Here is a 27,089-nt window from a genome sequence, read left to right as displayed (position 1 = left end):
CAAAAAACTATTTTCAAAATTTTCACTCAAATCACTCACAAAACTTCAAAAACAATCTAAAATTATATTCATGTCCAAATACAACTCTAAATTTCAAATACCATTTTCACTTAAAAAAACAATTTCCCCTATTTTGGAAATTTACAATTCTTATGTCCAAACGTCAAATTTGCCAATTTCCCTATATTGTTTATTCCAAATGAAAAATGCACAATTGTAAAATAGAATATTTTTGGGGAAACTCATAAGAAATCAGGTTATCGAAGTTACTAACAAACCTTGAGTTGGCTCTTTCAAACTCAAGATTTCGGCTATGAATTAATTTCATTACATTCCCACACAAAACCTTTCATAATTATCATTCATACATTTGCTTGCATCTTTCTAGTGTACCGATCAGATAATTGAACGGTATTCTTGAATTCCTCCAACTTTGACATTTATACATATTCTTATTGAATGATATCATTCATCTTCTGAAACACAATTAGCTAATTAAATACATCACGGAATAACGTTAAAATTATTAGTTACCAAAATAATGTTAGAAATTTGTGACCAAAGAATCTGTATCGAGTAAAATCGGTTCATATTAAATGCTCATATAATAGAGCGACAGATGAAATCAAAGATAGATGAAAAGTGAGACAGGTGGAAGTCAAGACCGGAGGCAGCAATCTTGGTTGGCACCGGGAAGCCCCCGAAGGGAATGTTGCTCATGAAGACAAATGAATGTCTGTCACCCGATAGCATTCAATGAAGAATATTCTGCAGTATTAAATACATAGTCCGTTATAGAGAATATGACATTCATAGCCTACCTACATATTTTTCAATGGTCCCCATAATTGTCATTTAAAAAGGGGCTTGATCTTAGGACCTTGTTCCCTATGTGTCACTATAAATAGGTATTTCAATAACCATTGAAAGAGGAAAATTTTCTCACAAACTTATACTATACACATTATTCTAAGTTCAATAACATTTTATTTTTCGCTTATTATTGTTATTACTGCTGTCTTCGGAAGCTCTGCTCCCGGAATCAAGTTATCTGTTATCTCATCTCGATTTCAATGCTAAGTTTTGTATTTTATTTTAAAATATTTGTCATTTTGGGATCAAATCGATTCGTTTGTCTATAAACCACGTATAAATTCAATTATACCATTTTACGGATAAACAAAATCACAAGCTTGGTTTTTTTGGATTTAAGTGATTAAAAAACTGACGAACGGAATAGCTCGACAACATAATGTCTAAAACTGAAAAAGAGACCCCTAGCTCAAAGATATAAAAAGATGATTAATTTTGAATTTAAAATTAAAAGGGATTATTAAAAAAAAAATTCCCGGGGGTACTATTCAAACAATTGTTAAGCAATTAAATTGAAAATTGACCAAGACTTGAATATACACTTTCTTGAAAGTAGTATTCATTTTCACCAAGTCTTTCTATATGGCCACTCCGATAGTGAAGTCTTCGAATAAGCAATTATCATTAATGTCTTTTATAGACACTCAATTTCCTGGCACTTTCTCTTCCATTTCAAAACATGAATTTAATTTAACTACTTCCACTCTCTCCCTTATAAATAGCCCATCTTACCCAATTAATCTTTTCATACCTTTCATCCAAAAAACCAATCAACGAAGATAAAGAAGGAAGAAAAATTGGATTCAATGGATACAAGTTCTGGGGACAAGTCTTTTACTATTGACCTTAACACAAAACCTTCATTGCAGACCATCAATAGAATTCCGGTTGGTAGATTATTCTTTCGTCAAAACAAATATTTTTATTTGTTTGTTTATTATTATTATTATTATTACACAAATTTTACTTAGTATTGTAGAATCGGTCTTTTATGGAATTAGGGGTCGTTTGGTACACGAGATAAGGTGGAATAAAGTGTGGGGTTAAATTTATTGATTGGCGATATAAATTTATTCGAGGACAAATTTATAGTGCTAACAAACATAGTATCAATTTAATCCCAGATTTGATATATTCCACCTTATCCCATCAAACTTGGAATTACTTTATCCTACCTTCCAGGTGGGATAAATTAGTTCAGGAATTATAATCCGAGGATTATAATTGCGGGATAATTTAGTCCGCGTACCAAACGACCCCTTACTTTTTTGTTTTTGGATATCTTATAAAGGAATTTGATATTTGCAGCATGAGATATTGGATGAAGAGTTGATTAGGATGAAAGAGGAGAATAAGAAGCTAACAACAATACTAACAACTTTGTGTGAGAACTACAATTCCTTGCAAACTCACCTAATTGAATTGCTGCAAAAACACAACTCAGAGGATCACAATTCCAAATTATTATCAAGAAAAAGAAAGGCTGAAGATGATCACAGTTGTGCTAATTCAGAAATCATATTTGAAGAAGCATCACCTAAGAGGCCAAGGGAAATCAGAACCAATGTTTCAACTGTTTGTGTAAAAACTACTCCCTCCGATCAAAGTGCAGTAAGTCTGATTTTATTAACAAATTTCGAGTATAAACTCTCGTAATATCTTATTAAATTTGTTTTTTGGGTCCGATTTTCAGGTGGTGAAAGATGGATATCACTGGAGAAAATATGGTCAAAAAGTCACAAGAGATAACCCTTCACCTAGAGCCTACTATAAGTGTTCTTTTGCACCATCATGCCCAGTCAAGAAGAAGGTCAGTTCATGCAACCAATCTTCTTAATTTGACTAAATGCGTAAAAGAATATTATGAATGTACTCTGGTGGTAAATTTTCATAGGTAAAAATTTATCTACACTCGATGTTACACCAAATCGGTAAAGGAAAGACATTATAATTTTCATACAAACATATATCATTTGACCATGATTAAACGAAATGTATTATTATAAACTGTTAACATTAAATTGTGTGATTTGATATAAACTTGAGTGCATGTAAGATTTACCCTATTCTTATACTCACACTTAGACTAGAAAAATCATATAATATTACTGTATTAGTTTTTTTTCCCACTAAATGAATGAAACTCAATTTGTAGGTGCAAAGAAGTGTTGAAGATCCATCAGTTTTAGTAGCTACATATGAGGGGGAGCACAACCATCCTCTCCCATCCCAAGCTCAAGTTACAGTGCCATTAATTAACCAAAATGTTACAACAAATCCTACATTTCTGAACAAATTCATGGAAGACATTGACACAACTTCACTACAGCAAGATTTAGTCGCACAAATGGCATCTTCCTTGACCGAGAACCCTAGTTTCACAGCTGCAGTTGCTGCAGCCATCTCCGGGAATTTTTTTGAATATGATTAATTAGGTTTCAAATGAAGCAAAGTTACAGTTACTCAGACGGTTTCTGTTTTTTCATTGAGATTGAAATGAACCTAATCTAAATTTACCATTTTGAAAGGATGTTTTCTTTGCTATAATAACTGTTTCTTAGTTCTATTTTCCTAATATTTGGCCTGTACTAGAATAAATTTACGGAACAGTAAAGACAATATATATAGGGCAAAATATTGTCTTTAGTATTCTGTAAAGTCAATCTTGGGAGCAGATATTAGGATTGATTCATAAATATATACGCCATAATCGCATAAGTTTACATGACATATAAAAAAGAAAAACCGTTATAAATGATTTTTGTTATAAATAGAATTGTATTTAAGGTGAATGTCTATATTTAGAGAAATTTTAGGCTTTCTTACTTGGTGGCTAAGTCACTTTTTTCGAGAGGTTTTATTCCATTGTAATTCATCCCAAAATTAATAAAAACCCTCTCTCTCTCTCTTTTCTGCAATATTCTTCTTTTCCTTTATTGTTTTATTTCACATTATCAGTACGAGATTTTACCGTCTCAAGAAGCTCTTTGAGACGACTAAGGTATAATTTTTCTCCTCTTTTAATTATGACTGATATTATAAAAAGAAAATTCGTTGCCCTTAAAATTTCGAGAAAGAACTCTATGTCATGGGTGTTGGATGCTGAAATCCATTTATATGCTATGGGTCTTGGAGACACCATTAAAGATAAAACTAAAGCATCTACCCAAGTCTGTACTAAGGCCTTCATTTTTTTGTGCCATCACCTTGATGAAGGGTTGAAAATAGAAATATCTCACAGTCAAAGATCCACTTGTTTTGTGGAATGGCTTAAAGGAAAGACATGACAACTTAAAGTTGGTCACACTTCCACAAGCACGATATGATTGGGCTCATCTGAGGATCCAAGACTTTAAGTCTGTTTCTAAATACAATTCAGCGATGTTTAGAATTACTTTTAAATTGTAGAGATAGTATCACTGACTATGATATGCTTGAAAAAACATTCACAACATTTCATGCCTCCAATATGGTCCTGCAACAGCAGTACAGAGAGAAAGGTTTCAAGAAGTACTCTGAGTTGATTTCTCTTCTCCTTGTGGCTGAACGAAATAATGACTTGCTCATGAGAAGTCACGATAATCGACCCACTGGGTCTACACCATTGCCCGAAGTGGATGAGGTGTATTCCCATTATGCTAAGCGTGAAAAAAGTCGTGGCCCTGTTTGTGGCCGTGTCCAAGGAAGAAGTTTTCCTGGTATTAATTATCTCCCAAAGAAAAATAACTACCACAAGTGAAAAGGGAAAGATGAGAAGCCAAAAGCAAAGGGTTCAGAAACTGAATGCTATTGTTGCGGTGGAAAAGGGCATTGGGCAAGTATTGTTGTACACCAGGACATTTGGTTGAATTTTATCAAGCATCTCTAAAGAATAAAGGTCCTTAAGCTAATTTTGTCTATGACAATGAATTTGACATCACCCACTTGGATGCGACAGACTTCTTTGAGCACCCTCATTAAAAAATAGACCATTTGATCGGTGATGGATCCGTGATTAAAGATAATTGATTAATTTAATTTTTATTTTTGCCTATTCGTAATAGCTAGTGAATAAATATCCTGTAATTACAGTTCTTTACGTGAGTAGTAATCATTAGTATCATTTATTTATGAAATAGTTTTAGTTCGTTTTGATTAAATATAGGTGTAGTGTTTTTTTTAACAATGTTTGAGTTCGCCTTATTCGTCATGCGAGTTGACTATTGGTTTACAATCTCTTGCATATTCAGCCAATGTTTCTTGCTGAGACCTTGATAACTAAAACAATTTCATATTAATGTGAAATGCTGACTATATTTTGTATGCTTTCGTTCTTTTACCATTAAGGTGCTTAGTTGCATTACTTGCATTGGTATCTTTGGTTTCTGATCTAGTTGACAATACACGTATATGAGGTTAACATAAATTCCTTCCCTTTGGATATTTGCATATATTAGACCCAAATGGCTTTTGAATTTAATGTTGCTATAGAAAATATTAAGAGCTACTGGAATTAATTTTACGGCAGATCAGATAACAGGATTGGACTAGTAATTAAGCACTAAATAACTGGTTACTAATTTTACATATTTCGCCAATATCCATCTTCATGGTACTTGTTCTATGGATGTATTTAGAGTTTAAAAAAAATTAGTAATTATTTGTATCATAATCAGAGATTGCTCGAAATTGCGTTAAAAAATCATTATTGAATCATTGATTTAACTTTATTTTTTTCTCTCTGAAATGTCTATTCATATATTTCTTTTGTATATCAAACCATGGGAAGCAAATATGGATATCTCTCAAAGCAAACTTGGATCAAAGTTTAATTGTAAAAATATTTGTTTAATTGATTCATGTACCACACATACAATATTCAAAAAGAAGAAATATTTCTCTCATTTAAGTATGTGTAAGGCAGATGTTACTAAAATTTCTGGTAGTAGTAATCTAATTGAAGGCTCTGGAACAGCTACTATAACTCTGCCTAGGGGAACAATACTTATCATAGATAATGCAATGTTCTCCTCCAAGTCCAAGAGGAACATGTTGAGTTTTAAAGATATCTGCCGAAATGGATATCATATTGAGACAATAGATGAGAATAATCTTGAATATCTCATCGATACCAAGAATGTCTCTGGCCAGAAAAGGGTGATCGAGAAGTCCATCTTTATCTTGTGGCCTGTATTGGACAAGAATTAGTACAATTGGGGCACATCGTAAACCAAAAGGTTACTAATTCTAATACTTTTGTATTTTGGCATGATCGATTGGGACATCCTGGATCAATTATGATGAGATGAATTATAAAAAACTCAAATGGGCACCCATTAAAGAATTTAAAGATTCTTTTAAATAATAATTTTTCTTGTACTTCTTGTTATCAAGGCAAGTTAATTATTGGACCATCGCCAACAAATGATGGAATTGAGTCCCCTGCTTTTTCGGAATGTATACAAGGGGACATTTGTGGACCTATTCACCCACCTAGTGGGTCGTTTAGATATTTTATGGTCTTAATAGATGCATCTTCTAGATGGTCTCATGTGTGCCTATTATCATCTCGAAACCTCGCATTTGCAAAATTAATGGCACAAATAATTCGATTGCGGGCACAGTTTCCCGATAATCCAATTAAGTCTATTCGACTTGATAATGCTGCTGAGTTTTCATCCCAAACATTTAATGATTATTGCTTATCAATTGGGATAAAAATAAAACATCTTATAGCTCATGTTCACACTCCAAATGGCTTTGCAGAATCTCTGATTAAACATCTGCAATTAATAGCAAGACCGTTACTTATGAAAATGAGATTTTCCAGTTTTGTTTGGGGTCATGCCATTTTGCATGCAACAATGCTAGTTCGTCTCAGACCGATAAATTACCATAAATATTTCCCGTCGCAATTAGTTTTGGGTCATGAACCTAACATATCCCATTTAATAATTTTTAGATGCGCAGTATATGTGCCTGCAGCACAGCCATATCGCACCAAGATGGTTCCCCAAAGAAAGTTAGGAATATATGTTGGGTTTGAATCGCCCTCCATTATTCTCTACCTCGAAACATTAACGGAAATTTGTTCACTGCTCAATTTGCAGATTGTCTATTCGATGAGGCATTTTTTCCAAAATTAGGGGGAGAAAATAGTGAAATCCAACGGGAAATTTTGTGAAAAAATTCATTATTGTCTCATCTTGATCCACGTGCCTCCATTTGTGAAAAGAGGTACAAAAGATTATTTATTTGTAGAAAATAGCAAATCAAATGCCAGAAGCATTTACGGATCTAAAAAGAATAACAAAATCACATACCCCTGCAGAGAATGTACCAATTCGTATTAATATCCCTGTTGGATAATCTTCTAATGTCACAACTAATGAGTCAACAGCACGCCTAAAACGTGGCAGACCATTGGGTTCTAAGGATCGAAATCCTAGAAAAATAAATAAATGATGAAGATGACACTATGAAAGAATCTTATAAAGAAATTCATGATTTAATCGATCTTGAGATTCATGAGGAAATCACTGAGCCTGAGACTCAAGAAAACAAGGAACTATAAAATAACTTAATCGATATTGAGACAAATTTGAATCGATTGGATATAGTGGTAGATTCTGTCTTTGCATATAATGTTGCATCTAGAATTATACAAGATAGTGATGATCTTGAACCTCATTCTGTTGGAGAATGTCGACAAAGACGTGATTGGCCAAAATGGCAAGAAACAATCCAATTGAGTTGGATTCGCTTGCGAAACATGAAGTTTCTGGGTCTGTAGTCCAAACACCTAATGGTGTTAAGCTTGTTGGCTATAAATGGGTCTTTGTACGTAAGAGAAATGAGAAAAATAAGATACAAAGACATAAGGCACGCCTTGTTGCACAAAGATTTTAACCAAGGCCTGGTGTCACGACCCCAATTTTTCTCTGTAGGATGTCGTGATGGCACATAGTCTCTAAGACTAGGTAAGCCTAACATTCATGCAAAATATAACAAAAATAATAATAATTAAAGTATCAATAACTCAACAACTAGTATAAAATAAACTCCGCAATTCAGTATATACAACTTCCCAAAACCCGGTGATAACAACTCACAAGCTTTACAAATAAGTACTGATCATCCATATACAACGATGTGTCTTTAAAGGAAGAAATATAACAAACTAGATAGAGGGGGACTCCGAGGCCTGCGGACGCTGGCAAGTATACCTTGAAGTCTCCAAAGCCGAACTCGTCTCGTTAGTGCCTGGACTGGTAGGAGGTACCTGGATCTGCACAAAAAGATGTGCAAAAGCGTAGCATAAGTATACCACAACGGTACACAATAATTGCGAAGTCTAACCTCGGTAGAGTAATTACGAGGTCAGGTCAAGGCTCTACTGTAATAAATAAGAAACAGAACGAGTACTTAACAATATAATAAAAATAACAATGGAAATGAAACAAGTAAGAAATGCACCGAGACTAACTACACTGAACTAAAGAAAATAATGCATCACGGAGGAAAACAAGGAAGATGTTATGCCAAGGAAAACAAAGCAACCAAACACTAGTGAAGTAATAGAGAAGTATCAACAAGAGTCACTACCGAGGTACCGTCTCGTAGTCTCAAATTACAAAAAAATTCACAATCTTTCCTTATATAGTCGCGGGAGCCTTGTATTTAGTTTTAAAAATTATTTTCTTCCCGAAATAGCATCCCGCGTTTTAGCCCACCTTATCACACCGCGTGGCTTTAAGTAGTTCCCCTACTAGTAATGCGCGTATCAAGCTCACCTTATCTCACAACATGCGTTTCAACCCCAAAACCTTATAACACCGCATGTGTATCAATATCACAATGTATCACAAATCGCACCTCAAGTGCCCAATATTACAACTTGCCAAAGAAATAAATAATAACGGTTTTTTTTTTTATAATAAATAGCCCATGACTCAACTACAATGTACACAAGAGTCTCTACAATAACAACTGGGAGTGAATAACTCAATAAGAATAATATTTCACAACTTAACACATTGCCTCAATGTGAATCACGGCCTTTGTAACAACTCAATAAGAATAATATTTCACAACTTAAAACATTGCCTCAATGTGAATCACGGCCTTTGTAACTCAATACCAATTTCAACAACAAGATATCCCAAGAATAACAACTCCAAGTATAGAATTCAACGGTTAAATAATGAGTAAGGAATAGAGAAAACAAGAACTTCAACTAACATGTAGAGCAATTAACAAGTAAGAGATAAGACAAGTAGAGCATGTGAAGATAGACTAATGATGACGGATATAACATGTTAAGATAACTCAATTAAGGCATGAAAGGAATCTACATAGCTAAAATATGTAAATTTCTACATTTTAGTCCGTATACACACTCATTACCTTGCGTACACAGCTTCCACACATCACACTTATCACAAACAATACCAATCCTAAAGAGTTATTCCCCCACACAAAGTTAGGCAAAACACTTACCTCAAAACACGCTAACTCAATCCACTAGTAAGTCTTTTCCTCGATTATCCAACTTCGAACGACTCGAATCTAGCCAAAACAACTTCATACCATAAATATAAACTATAGGAAACTATTTCAAACAATAAAGTTACGATCTTTGCAAAGAAACAAAAAGTCAACCCAGGCTCGAATCTTGGAACCCGACCAAAATTATAAAAATCCAAACACCCATTCGATAATGAGTCCAACCATTAAAGAAATACTCAAATCTCCTTTCAAAACCCCAAAATTTAGTCTAGGAAGTTTTCATAATTTCCCCCCATATTTCCAACTCAAATCACTAATTAGATGATGAAAATAATAATAGATTCATGAAATATAGTCAAATCCAGGTTAGAATCACTTACCCCAATAATTTCCTTGAAATATTCTCGAAACATCATCACAAACCAAGCTCGCTCGGTCCAAAATATGAAAATGAAACTCAAACCCTTGAAGACCCCTTATCTGCCCAGCGATCCTCGCTTCTGCGGGCCTGGGGTCGCATATGTGACGTCGCACTTGCGAAAATTCCATCGCAGGTGCGATTCCAACTTAGGCTCTGAAGGCTAGCACCTGTGGAACCCATATGCGCAACCGCATCTACGTAAGGTCAGTCGCACCTGCGCGCTCGCTTCTGTGTGCTATTGACCGCACTTGCGGGCCCAACTGGGCAAGGCAAAACTCGCTTTTGTGGCTCGAAGGCCGCTTCTGTGGTGCCGCACCTGCGGCCCAAAGTGCGTAGGTGCGATTACACTAGACACAACCCATCTTCAGCAATCACTCAAGTCCAAATTTGATCTGAATCACCCGGTGCCTCCGGTACCCCGTCTGAATATATCAACAAGTTTCAAAACACATAATGGGCCTACTCAAGGCCAAAAATCACATTAAACAACATCGATTCTATGAATTACAACCCAATTCAAGCCTATGAAACTATGAACTTTCGAATTCCCAAAATAATTCTGATTCATGCCAAAACAACTCTGATTGACTTCAAACTTTGCACATAAGTTGTAAATGACATGACGGACCTATTCCAACTTCTGAAATCGAAAACCGACCCCAATATCAATAAAATCAACTCCCAGTCACACTTTCCAAATCTTCCAAACCTTCAACTTTTTAACTTTCGCCAATTCACGCCGAAACGACCTACGAACCTCCAAATCAACATCCGGATACATCCCTAAGTCTAAAATTACCATACGGAGCTATTGGAAAGGTCATAACTCTATTTTAAAGTCGTCTACACCAAACTCAACTACGGTCAACTCTTTCAACTTAAAGCTCCAACTTAGGGATTATATGTCCCATTTCACTCCGAAACTCACCCAAAAACAAAACCAAACACTCCGGCAAGTTACATAACCGCAATATAACATAGAGGAGAAAATAAATAAGGGATTGGGGCTAAAATACTCAAAATGACAGGTCAGATCGTTACATCTGGTATCGATTATGAAGAGACATATTCACCTGTTATGGATGCAATAACGTTTCGTTATCCCATTAGTTTTGCTGTCCATGAAAAGCTTGACATGCATTTAATGGATGTGATTACAACCTACCTTTATGTCTCACTTGATAATGAAATATACATGAAAATTCTTGAGGGATTTAAAATGCCTGAGGCACATAATTCAAAGTCCCGGGAAATGTTTTCAATCAAATTGCAAAGATCTTTGTATGGTCTAAAGCAATCCAGACGAATGTGGTATAACCAACTTAGTGAATATTTATTAAAGAAAGGTTATATAAATGATGCCATTTGTCTATGTGTTTTCATAAAGAAAACAACATCGGAATTTGTTGTACTTGATATATATTGATGACATAAACCTTATTGGAACTACTATAAAACTCCAAAAAGCAATTGATTATTTAAAGAAGGAATGCAAGATGAAAGATCTCGAAAAGACAAAATAATTTCTATATTTGCAAATAGGATTTTTGTTCATCAATCTGCCTATATAGAAAAGGCATTGAAACGGTTTTACATGGATGGAGCACATCCATTAAGTACTCTGATGGTTGTTCAATCATTTGATGTGCATAAGGATCTGTTCTGACCTCAAGAAAAGAATGAAGAGCTTCTTGGTCCTGAAGTACCATATCTTAGTGCAATTGGTACACTAATGTATCTTGCTAATACTACAAGGCCTGACATAACGTTTTCAGTTAATGTCTTAGCAAGATATAGCTCTGCTCCTACAAGGAGACATTGGAATGGAATCAAACATATATTGCGGTATCTTAAAGGGACTACCAATATGGGCTTATTTTATGGCAATGATTGCAGCCCCTATCTTGTTGGCTATGCCGATGCTGGGTATTTATCTGACCCAAATAAGGCTCGATCTCAAAAGGGCTATGTGTTTACATGTGGAGGCACTGCCATATCTTGGCGATCAACTTAGCAATCAATTGTGTGTACTTCATCTAATCATGCTGAGATAATTGATATTCATGAAGTAAGTCAAGAATGTGTATGGTTGAGGTCTATAATACATCTTATTCGAGACAAATGTAGTTTGAAGTGTGATAAAGTACCCATGATTTTGTATGAAGACAATGCAGCATGCATAACCCAATTGAAAGGAGGATTCATAAAAGGCGATTGGACAAAGCACATTTCACCAATATTATTTTTCACACATGATCTTCAAAAGAATGGTGATATCAATGTGCAACAGATTCGTTCAAGTGATAATATGGCTGATTTGTTCACCAAATCTTTACCGACATCAACCTTCGAGAAGCTAGCGTACAAGATTGGGATGCGAAGGTTCAAAGATGTGAATTGATGCTCTCATCAGGGGGAGTTAATATCCGTTGTACTCTTTTTCCCTTACAAGGTTTTGTCCCAATTGATTTTCCTTGCAAGGTTTTTAACGAGGCAACCAAAAGGCGTATTTCTAAACATGTGTACTCTTTTTATTTCACTAGAACTTTTTTCCACTGGGTTTTATTTTAGTTAAGGTTTTAACGAGGCATATTATCTGTTGAATAGACTTTCAAAGGGGGGGGAGGGGGTTCTATCAATAGAATTATATTTAAGGTGAATGTCTATATTTTAGATAGATTTTTGGGTTTGTTACTTGGTGTCTAAATCACTTTTTTCCTATAAATAGAGGGGTTCTATTCCATTGTAATTCATCCCAAAATAAATAAGAATTCTCTCTCTCTTTGCTCTGCAATTTTCTTTTTTTCCTTTATTGATTTATTTCAATTTTTAAATTTTTCTTGAATGGTCTTTTGTCAATTTAATTATCTTGCACGAACTTATAAAAAGGAGAACTTTCATTCTAGCTAGTTCCACTCCCAAATAAAACTCTTCGATGCCAAGGTATGGAGCAACACAAGTATATATATAGGAATAAAAGGGGATTTATCCAAACAAAATAGGTTAGGATGACTTCAAACCTCGCAATAAGGGTTCTTGTATTAAGGTTTTCACTATTACCATGCTTATGTCCAACTCTATGATGTTCTGCATTTACCCTTAAATCAGATAACAATCAAATTTACACGCGGTTTTAAGGATATATGGATTGATTTAACACAAATAATCAAGAATATTAGATAAATGAGTCAAAGACAAAATGATTGATCAAACTAGTTGTAATGTTACGTCCTAGCCTGAACCTAGATAAAACAGTAGTTTGCCCATGATCGGACCCTTGGTTCGAACCCAATCGTGAATGAAGAACAAAAAGTTTAGTAAGAACTTGTGCAGTAGCTAGAAATCGGAAAATGAATTTTTATTGCCTTGATTCGCGTGTCACCATGTGCCTCAAAAGAAAAAATCTCCCCATTATATAGTAGGAGAGTTTCATCCCTAGTACAAGTCTAAAAAAGATAAAAAAAAAACTTCCTTTCTCGTTAATTACTGATCCGTAACGGACATCGAGTGAGATTCGCGCCGTGATATCCGGTCAGGTGCAAATATTAAGGATGACCCTTTATCCGTCATGTGTAACCGTTTACTGTATTTCTCGAGGTTTTAGAACTCGTTATGAGTTCGAGGAGCGTTGCTTTATCACGCCCGGTAAGGAACACATCGTTCTTCTTTCGTGGGTCTCGATACGAAAGGTTCTCGTCCTCGATTTCAGTCTCGTGCGTCCATGCCCTTCTTCTATTTTCTTCACCGGGAAGTCAGGGTATGCTCTACCCCCAAGTTTGAACCTTCATACCTTCGTACCATCTTCATAGTTTTCTTCAGACCTATATTTTACAAATTATAATGGCAAAAACTTCCAAGTCAGTGCCTCAACAGGTTGCCCCTTCATCTTCCCACCAGGCCGCAGATGCCGAAGTGGCCGTTTTCGAGGTGGCTTAGGAGCCCCCCAAGAAGAGATTTGTACTCGGGGGCTGCTCTATCGGGGATGACTTCAAGGTCTAGAAGGCCTCTAGCCAACAAGACCGAAGTGCGAGGGCATGGAGATACATATGCTCCGTTACCTAAAACACCCTACCCGTAGTCTGAGCGGACTATAAATGGGAGGGTAAGTACGTGGTCGTTCCCGAGCCCGATGACGATATTACCACTCACATGAAGATGGTATCTGAGTATTACACTTACCCTTTCACGCTCGCCTGGTGGATCCCATAGTCCTTCCTTTCTTCAAAAGGTACGAGGTGTGCCTTGGGAAAATCCACCCGTCCTTCTCGAGGACCGTGATCCTCTTACACCATTTTGTGAATGACACTGAATCCTCTCCGTTCACCCTCGACCATCTACTTTGCCTATACAATCCCTGGATCTTCCGAGAGGGACTGATCAATCTCGTTCGCCGAGTAAGCAAGGCTCCTTTTTCGAGCTTCGAGGAGAACCGAGACCGAGACTGGCAGGGGAGGTTCGTTCGGGTGAAACCCGAAGACCTAATTCCCCCCGAGTTTCTGTCATTCCCCGAGGAGTGGAACACATCCCGTAAGTATTGTCTTTCTTGGGTATTTCTTTCTTTTTATAATTTCTCTCATTGCCTGTGTTTGTGGTTGTGTAGTTGTTGCCCAAGTTCTTGATGCAACCCCCGGTTCTGAGCGCGCATGGCGCAAACTTTCGAATGGCAAATAAGATGTCCGTTCTCATGGTGAGGTTCTTTCCTGAATAGTAATCCCCACACTTTTAACTTACACAGTGCTAACACTTTCTCTTTCTTACTGAACTCAAGCCGTTGGATGAGGACGAGGATCCGTCCTTGCTTGCCCGAGCCCTCCGTTTTGGGGCACCCCGGGGCTTCCGCGAAGAAGGAGAAGAAGAAGAAAAAGAGAAAGTCCTCGGGTTCCAGACCCTGAGGTGAAGAGGAATAAGAGAGCGGCCACCCAAGTCCTAAAGCCCAAGAAGAGCACCAAGTCTAGGGTATTGGACCCTGACTCTCTCTACCGGCTCAGGGATGAGCCTGAAGAAGACGACCTCTTCATTGCTCATGGGTCTACCCTTAATAAGGGGTAGCAGGAGACGATCGAGAAAGAGGACTATGAGGTCGATCCCCCTCTAACTCAGGAACCTGAGGGGGAAATGGAGGTTGCGTCCTCTCAGAAAGCCTCTCTTGTTCCGAAGGAGGCAAACGGTGTCATTGACATCGTGAAGACGCCCTCCTATACCGAGTCCATGCTCGAAGAGGCCCAAGCGAGCAAAGAAAAGTCATGTGAGGGAGCACAGGGTCCAAATGATACCCTCAATACATTTTTCGACGGCATGGCCATGGCCGCACTGGAGGATTTTCCGGGCTTTGTCATTTGGAGGTCCCGAAAAAGGATGTGCCTTCGGGATCTGGCGAGTCGAGTTCAATCCCTAAACTAGTGAAGTAATTTCCCGCTTCGAGCGTGGACCCCGAATGCAAAGGAAAGGTCATTCTCACAATCACGGGGGATGCTGGGTCCTGTTTGCTCCAGTGGGCGTAGCCAGCTACCTCTGATTCCTGGTGACCGAGGAGGATCAGGCAAAGATGTATAAGGTAGGCACATCAAGTCTCTTCAACAAGGCGCAACAGGCGTTGAATCGAGTAAGGCGTTAACCCTTTTGTATCCCTTTGTGAATCCCACTTAGGTTTTTGATGTCCCCTACTAATTTCATTATTTTATAATCTTCAGTGCTTCACCACAAAAGCTTCCTCCGGTACCGCTTAGAGATTAGCCATCTCGAGTTCGAGCTCAAAGAGCAGGTCTGGAAGAAGGACATGTATAGGGCTCTTAGTGAGCAACAGGACGAAGCCCTTAAATACCTCCCGATTCTCGAGGCCGAGCTAGAAAAAGCTCAGAAGGAGGCCTCGACCCTGAAGCGGGAACATGCCGACCTGGTTGAGATGGTAAAGATCTTTGAATCTAAAAATGACCAGCTGGTCATAGTGACTAACAACACAACTTTGCAGGTCCAATAAAAGATAGACCTGATCGACCAGCTGCGGGCTGAGATGGACGAGGTCAAGGCCACGACCGAAGTGCCGAAGGGTAGGATGGACCTTTTGGCTTCAGAGAAGGAAGCTGCAAAAGCGAAGCTGGCGTCGGTCGAGAACTAAATTTGGGTGGCAAAGGATAAAGCAGATAAGTGGTCTCGACTGAATGATGACCTCCGAGCACAGCTGAGCTCGGCCGTCACGGAACGGGATGCTCTCGGAAGCAAATATGCGGCACTGAGGTCCAAATTGGATACAACCTCTATTAATCCCGAGGAAATAGTACAAGGCTGATGTGGAAGCGGCTGAGACCCACTTAAAGACGAGACTAAAAACATAAAGAGGCTATCCTAGAGAGAGACCCTCAAAGAGATCCATGCCCGAGGTTTTGATCTATTGACCGAGATTGAAGAAGCTAGGAGGCTCGAGTCTGAGGCAAAGGAGCTCTACCATCCCGAGGGTCCCGAAGGCTCCGAGGGTTATGAGGGCTCTGAGGGTTCTAACGGTTCTGGTGAAGAGCAGGCGTAGATGCCTTAGTATTTTTCTAGTTTTTTTTTCTTATTTATTTTTTTATTTATTTTGAGGCCGCTCTATCGGGCCTTTGTAAATATATTTTGGAATATATATAAAACTTTTCCCTTTCCGGTAATATCGTGCCTTCACTTTTCCAGCATTTTCTTACAATTTTTATTCGTGTATTATTTTTGATGCCTTAGCATATAATCAGATGTAGTTCTGGGGCATTCATTTTTGGAGGTTCGAACGAAACTCGACTTCAATGCAACTTTGTTTTCTTGCGCCTTCGAACCCTGGGTGAGATCGAAGATTTTCAAGATGCTTAAGTGTTTTTAGATTATGTTTTTTGCCGAGGGTAACCTTTTAGTAGGTTTTTAATTTTCGTAAGGGCCTTACTTTATGGTTACGGACTTCAGACGTCTCCGAGCCGTTTTTAGGGTGGTCGTAGTCTTTTATATTTTTGCACCGCCTAATAGGTTTGGTGCCTCCGGGATTTGGTAGCCCGGGTCATCTGAATTTTCATCGGGCGATAGTCCCCGAGTAGGGGTAGCCCGTGGTCTCGATAGTTCCCAGGTATGGGTAGCCCGTGGGCTCGATAGGCCCTGAGTGGGGGTAGCCCATAGGCTTTAGGATACGGGATCGAAGAAAAAAAATGCGCAGTAACAAAGTGTAAGAGAAATGGAAATTCCTTTCATTTCTTAGTGTGCAAGGTACACGATCGAAAGTGCATAAAACTTGTGCCATGGCTAGAGTGGACTATGGTGGCACAGTTCATACGACCGTTTGACCCTTACAATGAATCCTAACCACTAAGCCTTAGCTTTTCGCACATAAAGTTTCCTTGCTAAAGACTTAATCTGAGGTCGAACTCGTGAGGGCTCAGATACTATTGACTCGAAGCAAATGATCATTGATTCTGATTTGAAACCGGTCTTCAAATCTAAGGTAGCACGTTTTACTTTTGCCTCGTTAAAAACCTTGCCGAAAATCCCATTTCGTGACAAAATCGGTTCAAGGGAAAAAGAGTACAACACGTGCTTTCAGACCTAGCAGCCACATTCGTCCTTAGTCGATTACCTGCATAGGTTAGTCCGATTTATAACATGATTAAAAGGTAATTGATTTTGTACCTTAGTAGTAGTAGCGATTTAAGTGTGTCACATTCCAGTTGTTCGATAATTGTATGGCATTTTTCGCTTCGAGTTTATATGAGCCTCTGCCGGTTATTCCGATAACTCGATACGATCCTTCCCAGTTCGGTCCCAGCTTTCCTTCGTTCGGGTTCCTGGTGTGTAATCTTACTTTCCTCAACACCATGTCCCTGACTTGAAAGTGTCGGAGGCTGGCTCTTCGGTTGTAATACCTTTCTATCTGCTGTTTCTGGGTGGCCAACCGGACCAGGGCGGCCTCCCGCCTTTCATCCAATAGTTCCAGGCTCATGATCTTTGCTTCGCCGTTTGCCTCTTCCATCGCATACTAAAACCTGAGGCTCGGTTCTCCCTCCTCGACTGGTATTAAGGCTTCGGCTTGATAGACCAAGGAAAACAGGGTGGCCCCGGTGCTAGACTTTGAAGTCATACGGTATGACCACAGGTTTTCGGACAAGATCTCCTTCCATTTACCTTTCGCACTGGTCAACCTCTTTTTCAGGTTTTGAAGTATGGTCTCGTTTGTTAATTCTGCCTACCCGTTCCCACTAGAGTGATAAGGCGTTGATAGTATCTTCTTAATCTTGTGATATTCGAAAATCTATTCACCTTACTGCCGACGAATTGCATTCCATTGTCGCAAATGATCTCGTCCAATATCTCAAATTGACATATTATGTGGTCACAGATAAAGTCAATTACTTCTTTCTCTCGGACCTTTTTGAATGCTTGAGCCTCAACCCATTTGGAAAAATAATCGGTCATGAATAGTATGAACTGAGATTTATCGCGTGCCCAAGTCATGGGACCGACGATGTCCATTCCCTACTTTATAAATGGCCACGGGGACAAGACCGAGTAGAGCATTTCTCCCAGTTGATGGATCATCGGGGCGTGTCTTTGGCAGTCGTCGCATTTCCATATGAAGCCTTTTGTATCTTTATCCATTTTGGTCTAGTAATAACCGGCCCTAATTAGTTTCTGAACCAAAGATTCTGCCACCGAATGGTTCCCGCAAGCGCCTTCATGAACTTTTGTCATGGCGTATTCGGTCTCTCCTGGTCCTAACCATCTAGCCAGCGGGCCGTCAAAGGTTCTCCTGAACAATGCCCCTTCTACCAAGCTAAATCTGGCAGCCTTAGTGCGCATGGCCCTCGATTCTTTGGGATCCGAAGGCAATTTTTCGGTCTTCAATAGTCTATGTATTTGCTCCTCCAATCCCAAGTTAAACTCATTGAGTTTACTTCGGCATGGACTTCTTTTATCACCAACTTCATTAGCTACACTACTGTTCCCAAATTGAATTCATCGGCATCGACCAACGATCCCAAGTTAGCTAGTACATCGGCCTCGTTGTTCTGATATCGGGGTACGTGCTGCAGAGTCCATTCCCTGAATTGATGCAGGGTTACCTGCAATTTGACCAAGTACCTTCACATCCATTCTTCTTTTACTTTGGACGTCCCACTAACTTGATTTACCACGATGAGGGAGTCGCACTTATCTTCTATCACCTCGGCCCCAAGGCTTTTAGCCAATTCTAGACCTGCAATCATGGCCTGATACTCGGCCTCATTGTTATTCAATTTCACAGTTCTAATAGATTGCCTAACTATATTTCCCGTAGGTATTTTTAATACGATGCCGAGCTCGGACCTTTTTGGGTTTGAGGCACCGTCCGTGAAAAGGGTCCAGATTCCCGAAATGGTCCCCAAGGTTAACACTAATTCCTTTTCGACTTCGGATATTAAGGCCAGCGTAAAGTCGGCCACAAAGTCTGCAAAAATCTAAGATTTTATGGTGGTTCGGGGTCGATACTCGATATCGTACCCGCTAATTTTGACGGCCCATTTGGCCAATCAGTCCGAGAGCTCGGGTTTGTGCATGACATTCCTTAGCGTGTAAGAGGTCACGACATATATGGGGTGGCATTGAAAGTACGACTTTAGCTTTCTATAGGCTCTTAGCAAAGCGAGCGTCAATTTTTCCATGTGACGATACCTTGATTCGGCCTCGCCTAGAGTTCTACTGACATAGTAAATAGGAAATTGTGTACCCTCTTCCTCCCAGACTACGACTCCACTTACCGCCACCTCGAAACTGCCAAGTAGAGGTACAGTTATTCATCTGCCTATGCAGTGTGCAGCAGTGGCGCACTCGGTAGGTACCGTTTGAGCTCTTCCAAAGCTTGCTGGCATTCTAGGGTCTAGGAAAAGTTATTCTTTTTCTTTAATAGTGAGAAGATCCGTTGGCTTTTGTCCGAGGACCTTGATATGAACCTGCCCAGGGCGGCTATATGCCCGGTCAATCTTTGAACGGCCTTGACGTTGTCCACCATGGTGATGTCCTCTATGGCTTTGATTTTGTCGGGGTTGATCTCGATCCCTCGATTGGATACATGAACTAGAGGAATTTTTCCGAGCCGACCCCGAACGCGTACTTCTCCAGGTTCAGCTTTATATTGTTTTTCTTCAGTACGTCGAAGGTCTCCTACAAATGTTTCAAATGGTCCTCTGCTCGCAGGGACTTGACTAACATATCGTCAATATAAACTTCTATTGATTTTCCTATATGTTCTTCGAATATCCAGTTTACTAGGCGTTGATAGGCGGCACCGGTGTTCTTTAATCCAAACGGCATTACATTATAATACTAGGTTCCAAATTTAGTGATGAAAGAAGTATTTTATTGATCGTTCGGGTCCATCCGAATTTGGTTGTACTCGGAATAGGCATCGAGAAAGATGAGTATCTCATGTCCGGTCGTCGCGTTGATCATCTGATCGATGTTAGGCAAAGAGAAAGAATCCTTAGGGCATGCATTGTTTAGATTTTTGTAATTTATATGCATTCTTAGATTATTCTCTTTTTTAGGCACTACCACTATATTAGCTAACCAGTCCGGGTATTTAACTTCCCGGATGGACCATATTTTAAGGAGTTTGGATACCTCGTCCTTGATGAACACATGCTTGACCTCGGACTGCGGTCTCCTCTTCTGCTTAACCAGATGGAACTTTGGGTCCAAACTAAGCTTATGAGTGGTTACCTCCGGTGGGATCCCTGTCATGTCAAGATAGGACCAAGCGAAACAATCTATGTTAGCGTTAAGAAAATCAATGAGTTTTTTCCTGAGCTCGGGTGTTAATCACGTGCCCAGGTATACCTTTTGATCTAGTAGGTGTTCGATCAATATGACTTTCTCCAACTCTTCGACCTTCGATTTGGTGGCGTCAGTGTCATCAGGAGCTATGAACGATCTCGGGACTCCGTAATCATCTTCCTCGTCTATTCCTCGTTCCTCCGATTCGATCCAGTCTGGTATCAGTGATTGCTATTTAATTTCTTCCTTTCTGGTCGGCTCTGCATTCCTTGATGTTGAAACTGCGGGCACAGGGATTACCTCGCCAACTGTGAACATCTCATTTGCGACCGGGTGCTCTCCATAGACCGTCTTGACTCCTCTCGATATAGGGAATTTCAACGCCTGGCGCAATGTCGAGGGTACCGCCCTCATGTTGTGAACCCACGGCCTTCCGAATAGAGCGTTATACCTCATGTGCCCTTCGATCATGTAGAACATTGTCTCTTGGATCGTCCCGGCGGTGTTCACCGGTAGGGTTATCTCTCCTTTAGCAGTTTCACATGCCATGTTAAATTCATTCAACACCCTGACTGATGGCACTATTTGTCCTGTAGCCCCAATTGCTCTACGACCCTTGATCTGATGATGTTGGCCAAGATACCTGGATCGACCGACACACATTTAACTCGAGATTTATTGATAAGTACGGATATTACTAGCGCATCATTGTGAGGTTACACGATGCCTTCGCCATCCTCGTCATTGAACAAAATGGTTCCCTCCGGGACATAATCTCGGGTGCATTTTTCCCTTGTGATATACACTTTAGTGTGCTTTATCATTGGCCCTTGGGGGACATCGACCCCTCCGATGATCATGTTCATGATTTGCTGAGGCTCCTCTTATTTGACCTGTTTGTTGGTATCCTTATTCCTGAAGTGGTTTTTGGAAAGATCACTCAGAAACTCTCAGAAGTGCCCGTTGTTGAACAACCGGGCAACTTCTTCTCTCAATTGTCGGCAATCCTTGGTCATGTGACCATGAGTGCCGTGATACTTACATATAAAGTTAGGATCTCTTTGGGTAGGGTCAGACTACAATGGTCGGGGCCACTTGGTCTCTTTGATGCGCCCGATGGTTGATACGATGCTGGCAGCATCAACGCTGAAGTTATACTTTGATAATCTCGGTGTTTCCCAGCTCCCGAGCGTCCTGTCAAAACCATTTTTGCTCATCAGACCTCGGCTACTGGGCCCTCAATCGCCTCTCTTTTCGTTCCTTGTGGGATGATGCCCAGACCCATTTCCCCTTCGCTCCATGCTGTATGGTTGGTACCTATCCCGGACCAGCCTTGACTCGTGATCAACGGCTCTGTTAGACCTATCGTCGGCCATGAGAGGATAAACTGACCCAGAAGGGGCTCTGAGTTGGTCGTCCTCGACCCTGAGCTTCGACTTGTACATGTTGTGGATGTCAGCCCAAGTCACCGTCGGGTACTCTACCAAATTTTATTTTAGCTGCTGTGAAGCCAAGGAGCTTCGGGGGTTAAGCCCCTGAGTGAATGCCGAAACAACCTTATCATCTGCGACCAGAGGCAGGTCCATCCATTCCATCTGGAACCTTGACACGAACTCCCTGAATATCTCAATGTCTCTTTATTTAACCTTGAAAAGGTTAGAGACTTTTTGGTCTCGACCTTGATGGCCCCGACATGGGCCTTCACGAAAGCATCTGCAAGCATAGCAAACAAGTCAATGGAATTTGGGAGTAAGTTGTGATACCATATCATCGCTCCTTTGGACAAAGTCTCCCCAAACTTCTTCAGTATCAGTGACTCAATTTCATCATCTTCCAAGTTATTCCCATTGATTGTGTATGTATAGTAGGTCACATGCTCATTCGGATCCGTGGTTCCGTTATATTTTGGGATATCGGGCATACAAAATCTCTTTGGGATAAATTTCTTGGAATCCGGCCCTTCCAATATCGGGGGTGCTCCGGGGATTTGATCAACCCAAGAGTTGCATGTTTCCACCTTTTTGTCATTGGCCTCAATTTTCTTCTAACCTGACTCTACCCGCTTCGTTAATGTTTCACCCGGTCTCATTATTTCAGGATTGAACCCAGGCTCAGCTTCACCCGATCTCTCGGTGATTTGTTCGTTTCTTTGAATGTTTTCCCAGGATTGCTCGGGCTTAACCCTGCTGGGGGCGTGTCTTTGATTCTGTAGTTGCGCTATGAACGTTCTTTTCGGGATCAGTTGGCAGATTGACTTTGATGGCCACCTGTGAGTTAACATCGACCAGATCAGCAACTAGGACTCTGTTTGGATCAGCAAGAGGCACCTCGTTGCTAGCACCAGATTATTGTTTTCTCCATGATGGTCAAACTTAGCGTCAACGTTCAAGTGGGCAGACTGAGCATTTTGACATTTTTAAGCTGACCTGAAATTAAGACTTTAAAGAACAAGCATAAAATAGAGTGTGTTATGGCGATTTATATCCCCCACGGTGGGCGCCAAACTGTTTACCCTTAAATCGGATAACAATTAAATTTGTATGCGATTTTAAGGATATGTGGATTGATTCAACACAAATAATTAAGAATATTAGATAAATGATTTAAAGACAAAATGAATGACCAAACCAATTGTAATGCTACGTCCTAGACTGAACCTATATAGAACAACAGTTTGCCCTCAATCGTACCCTTGGTTCGAACCCAATTGTGAATGAAGAACAAAATAGTTAAGTAAAAACTTTTGCAGTAGCTAGAAAGCGGAAAATGAATTTGTATTTCCTTGATTTGTGTGTTACCATGTGTCTCAAAAGAATAAACCTCCCCTTTATATAGTAGGAGGGTTTCATCCCTAGTACAAGTCTAAAAAAGGTAAAATTCTTCCTTTCTCGTTTATTACTGATCCGTAACCAACATCGAGTGAGATCCGCGTCGTGATATCCGGTCAGGTGCGAATATCACGGCCCTTTATCCATCGTGTATAATAATTTACAGTGTTTTCCGAGGTTTTAGATTTCGTTCTGGGTCCGGGGCACTCCTTAAGAAAACCCCGTGCATCCTCTGAAGCTAAACCGCTGAAAGTAGGAGGGTGGTACTTATTGTACCTCTCGAGCCTGATCTGCTCCTCCTCAGATTCTGTTGCCCTAACCTCAGGCTGAACTGGGACAACCGGCTGCACTGGTATGACCTCTGGGACCTGGTCAACCTGGACCCGCTGCTCTGGGGTACGGGCTGCGGGAGTCTATGCACTTTCCCCGGACTGAGATGTGGCAGGAGCAAGTGGCATCAACCCTGCTTGAGCTAGAGTGCCAAACATGCTTAAAAACTGGGCGAGAGTCTCCTGAAGTGCAGGGTAGTAACATGCGTCTTAGGTGCCTGCTCTCCAACTGGAGCTATTGGTGGCTTTTTTGTAGCAGCTCGGGCAGGTGCTCTGGCTACACTGCATGTCCGTCCTCAGCCTCTGCCCTAGCCCCGGCCTCTCGCGGCTCTAGCAGGAGGCGCGGGTGTCTTATCATCATATCCAGTTGTGCGTGTCCTCACCATCTGTGAGAGAATAGAAAGACAGAGATTTAGAATTTCGAAGTCAACAAATTCGCACGATAAGGAATCAAAGAAGTGGAGCTTTTACTAATAGTTCCATAGCCTCCCTAAGATAAGTACAAACGTCTCCGTACCGATCAGCGAGACTCTACTAGACCTGCTTGTGACTCATATCACCTATGAACCTAGAGCTCTGATACTAACTTGTCACGACCCCAATTTTTCTCCTTAGGATGTCGTGATGGCACCTAGTCTCTAAGACTAAGTAAGCCTAACATTCATGCAGAATATAACAAAAATAATAATAATTAAAGTCTCAATAGCTCAATAACTAGTACAAAATAAACTCTGCAACTCATTATATACAACTTCCCAAAACTCGGTGATAATAAATCGCAAGCTCTACGAATAAGTACTGGTCATCCCTATACAACGATGTGTCTACAAAGGAAGAAATGTAATAAACTAGATAGAGGGGGACTTTGAGGCCTGCAGACGCCGGCAGGTATACTTTGAAGTCTCCAAAGCTGAACTCATCTCGCTAATGCCTGGACTGGTAGGAGGTACCTGGATCTGCACAAAAAGATGTGCAAATGCGTAGCATAAATATACCACAACGGTACACAGTAAATGCCAAGCCTAACCTCGGTAGAGTAGTGACAAGGTCAGGTCAAGACCCTACTAGAATAAATAAGAAATAGAACGAGTACTTAACAGTGTAATAATAATAACAAAGGAAATGAAACAAGTAAAAAATGTACCGAGATTAACTACACTGAACTAAGGCAAGTAATGCATCACAGAGGAAAACAAGGAAGATGTTATGCCAAGGAAAATAAAGCAACCAAACACAAGTGAAGTAATAGAGAAGTATCAACAAGAGTCACTACCGAGGTACCGCCTCGTAGTCTCAAATCATAAAATAATTCACAATCTTTTCTTATATCACCGCGGGAGCCTTGTATTTAGTTTTGAAAATCATATTCTTCCCAAAATAGTATCTCGCGTTTTAGCCCACCTTATCACACCGCATGGCTTTAAGTAGTTCCCCTACTAGCAACACGCGTATCAAGCCCACCTTATCTCACCGCATGCGTTTCAACCCCAAAACCTTATACCACCACATGTGTATCAATATCACAACGTATCACAAATCACACCTCAAGTGCCCAATATCACAACTTGCCAAAGAAATCAACAATAACAAGATTTTCACAATAAATAACCCATGGCTCAACCACAATGTACACAAGAGTCTTTACAATAATAACCGGAAGTGAATAACTCAACAAGAATAGTATTTCACAACTTAACACTTTGCCTCAATGTGAACCACGACCTTTGTAACTCAATACCAATTTCAACTATAAGATATCCCAAGAATAACAACTCCAAGTAAAGAATTCAACCATTAAATAATAAGTAAGGAATAGAGGAAACAAGAATTTCAACTAACATGTAGAGCAATTAACAAGTAAGAGATAAGACAAGTAGAGCATGTGAAGATAGACTAATGATGACGGATATAACATGTTAAGATAACTCAATTAAGGCATGAAAGGAATCTATATAGCTAAAATCGGTAAATTTCCATATTTAGCCCGTTTAAACACTCGTCACCTGGCGTACATGAATTTTACACATCACAATTATCACAAACAACACCAATCCTTAGTGGTAATTCTCCCACACAAAGTTAGGCAAGACATTTACCTCAAAACACGCTAACTCAATCCACTAGTAAGCCTTTCCCTCGATTATCCAACTCCGAACGACTCGAATTTAGCAAAAACAACTCCATACCATAAATATAAACTATAGGAAATTATTTCGAAGAATAAAGTTATGATCTTTGCAAAGAAATAAAAAGTCAACTCAAAAAGTCAACCCAGGCTCGCATCCCTGAACTGGACCAAAATTACAAAAATTCGAACACTCATTCGTTAACAAGTCCAACCAAACAAGAATTACTCAAATCTTACCTCAAATCGCCTTCCAAAACCCCAAAACTTAGTCTTGGAAGTTTTCACAATTTTTCCCCAAATTTCCAACTCAAATCACTAATTAGATGATAAAAATAATAATAAATTCATGAAATATAGTGAAATCCGGGTTAGAATAACTTACCCCAATGATTTCCTTGAAACACTCTCGAAACATCGCCATAAACCGAGCTCTCTAGGTCCAAAATATGAAAATGAAAGTCAAATCTTCGAAGACTTTATCTGCCCAGTGATCCTCGTTTCTTTGGGCCTGGGGTCGCATCTGCGACGCCGCACCTGCGGAAAATCCATCGCAGGCATGGTTCCAACTTAGGCTCTAAATGCTCGCACCTGCGGAACCCATATGCGCATATGTGCAACCGCATCTGCGGAAGGCCAGTCGCACCTGCGCGCTATTGACCGCACCTGCAGTCCTAGCAGGGCAAGGCCAAACTCGCTTCTGCAGCTCGAAGGCCGCTTCTTTGGTGCCTCACCTGCGGCCCAAAGTGCGCAAGTGCGATTGCACCAGACACAGCCCAGCTTCAGCAATCACACAAGTCTAATTTTTGATCTCGATTCAATCCGAATCACAATCGGGCCCCCCCCCCCCTCCCCCCACTCCGAGACCCGTCTGAATGTACCAACAAGTTCCAAAATACATAACGTACCTACGCGATGCCAAAAATCACATCAAACAACATCGATTCTACGAATCGCAACCCAATTCAAGCCTATGAATCTATGAACTACCGAATTCCAAATCTAATGTCGATTCATAGCAAAATAACTCCGATTGACTTCAAACTTTGCACACAAGTCATAAATACATGACAGACCTATTCCAACTTTCAAAATTGTAAACCGATCCCGATATCAATAAAGTCAACTCCCGATCAAACTTTCTGAATCTTCCAAACCTTCAACTTTCTAACTTTCGTCAATTCACACCGAAATGACCTACGGACCTCCAAATCAACATCTGGACACGTTCCTAAGTCTAAATTCACCATACGGGGCTATTGGAACTG

General features: G+C 40.0%; 1 protein-coding gene across 1 annotated transcript; it reads left to right on the top strand.

Moving 5' to 3' along the window:
• Positions 1 to 1,646: 1,646 nt before the first annotated feature.
• Positions 1,647 to 3,791, top strand: LOC107792337 (probable WRKY transcription factor 40). Its single transcript, NM_001325540.1, is given in 4 exon segments — positions 1,647 to 1,760; positions 2,182 to 2,484; positions 2,567 to 2,683; positions 3,029 to 3,791. Coding segments are annotated over 4 exon segments (777 nt in total). The 5' UTR covers positions 1,647 to 1,679; the 3' UTR covers positions 3,305 to 3,791.
• Positions 3,792 to 27,089: the final 23,298 nt, after the last annotated feature.

Source organism: Nicotiana tabacum, chromosome 23 (genome assembly GCF_000715075.1).
Source record: "Nicotiana tabacum cultivar K326 chromosome 23, ASM71507v2, whole genome shotgun sequence".
Taxonomy (NCBI): Eukaryota; Viridiplantae; Streptophyta; class Magnoliopsida; order Solanales; family Solanaceae; genus Nicotiana; species Nicotiana tabacum.
This window is presented reverse-complemented; position numbering and strand designations above follow the sequence as displayed.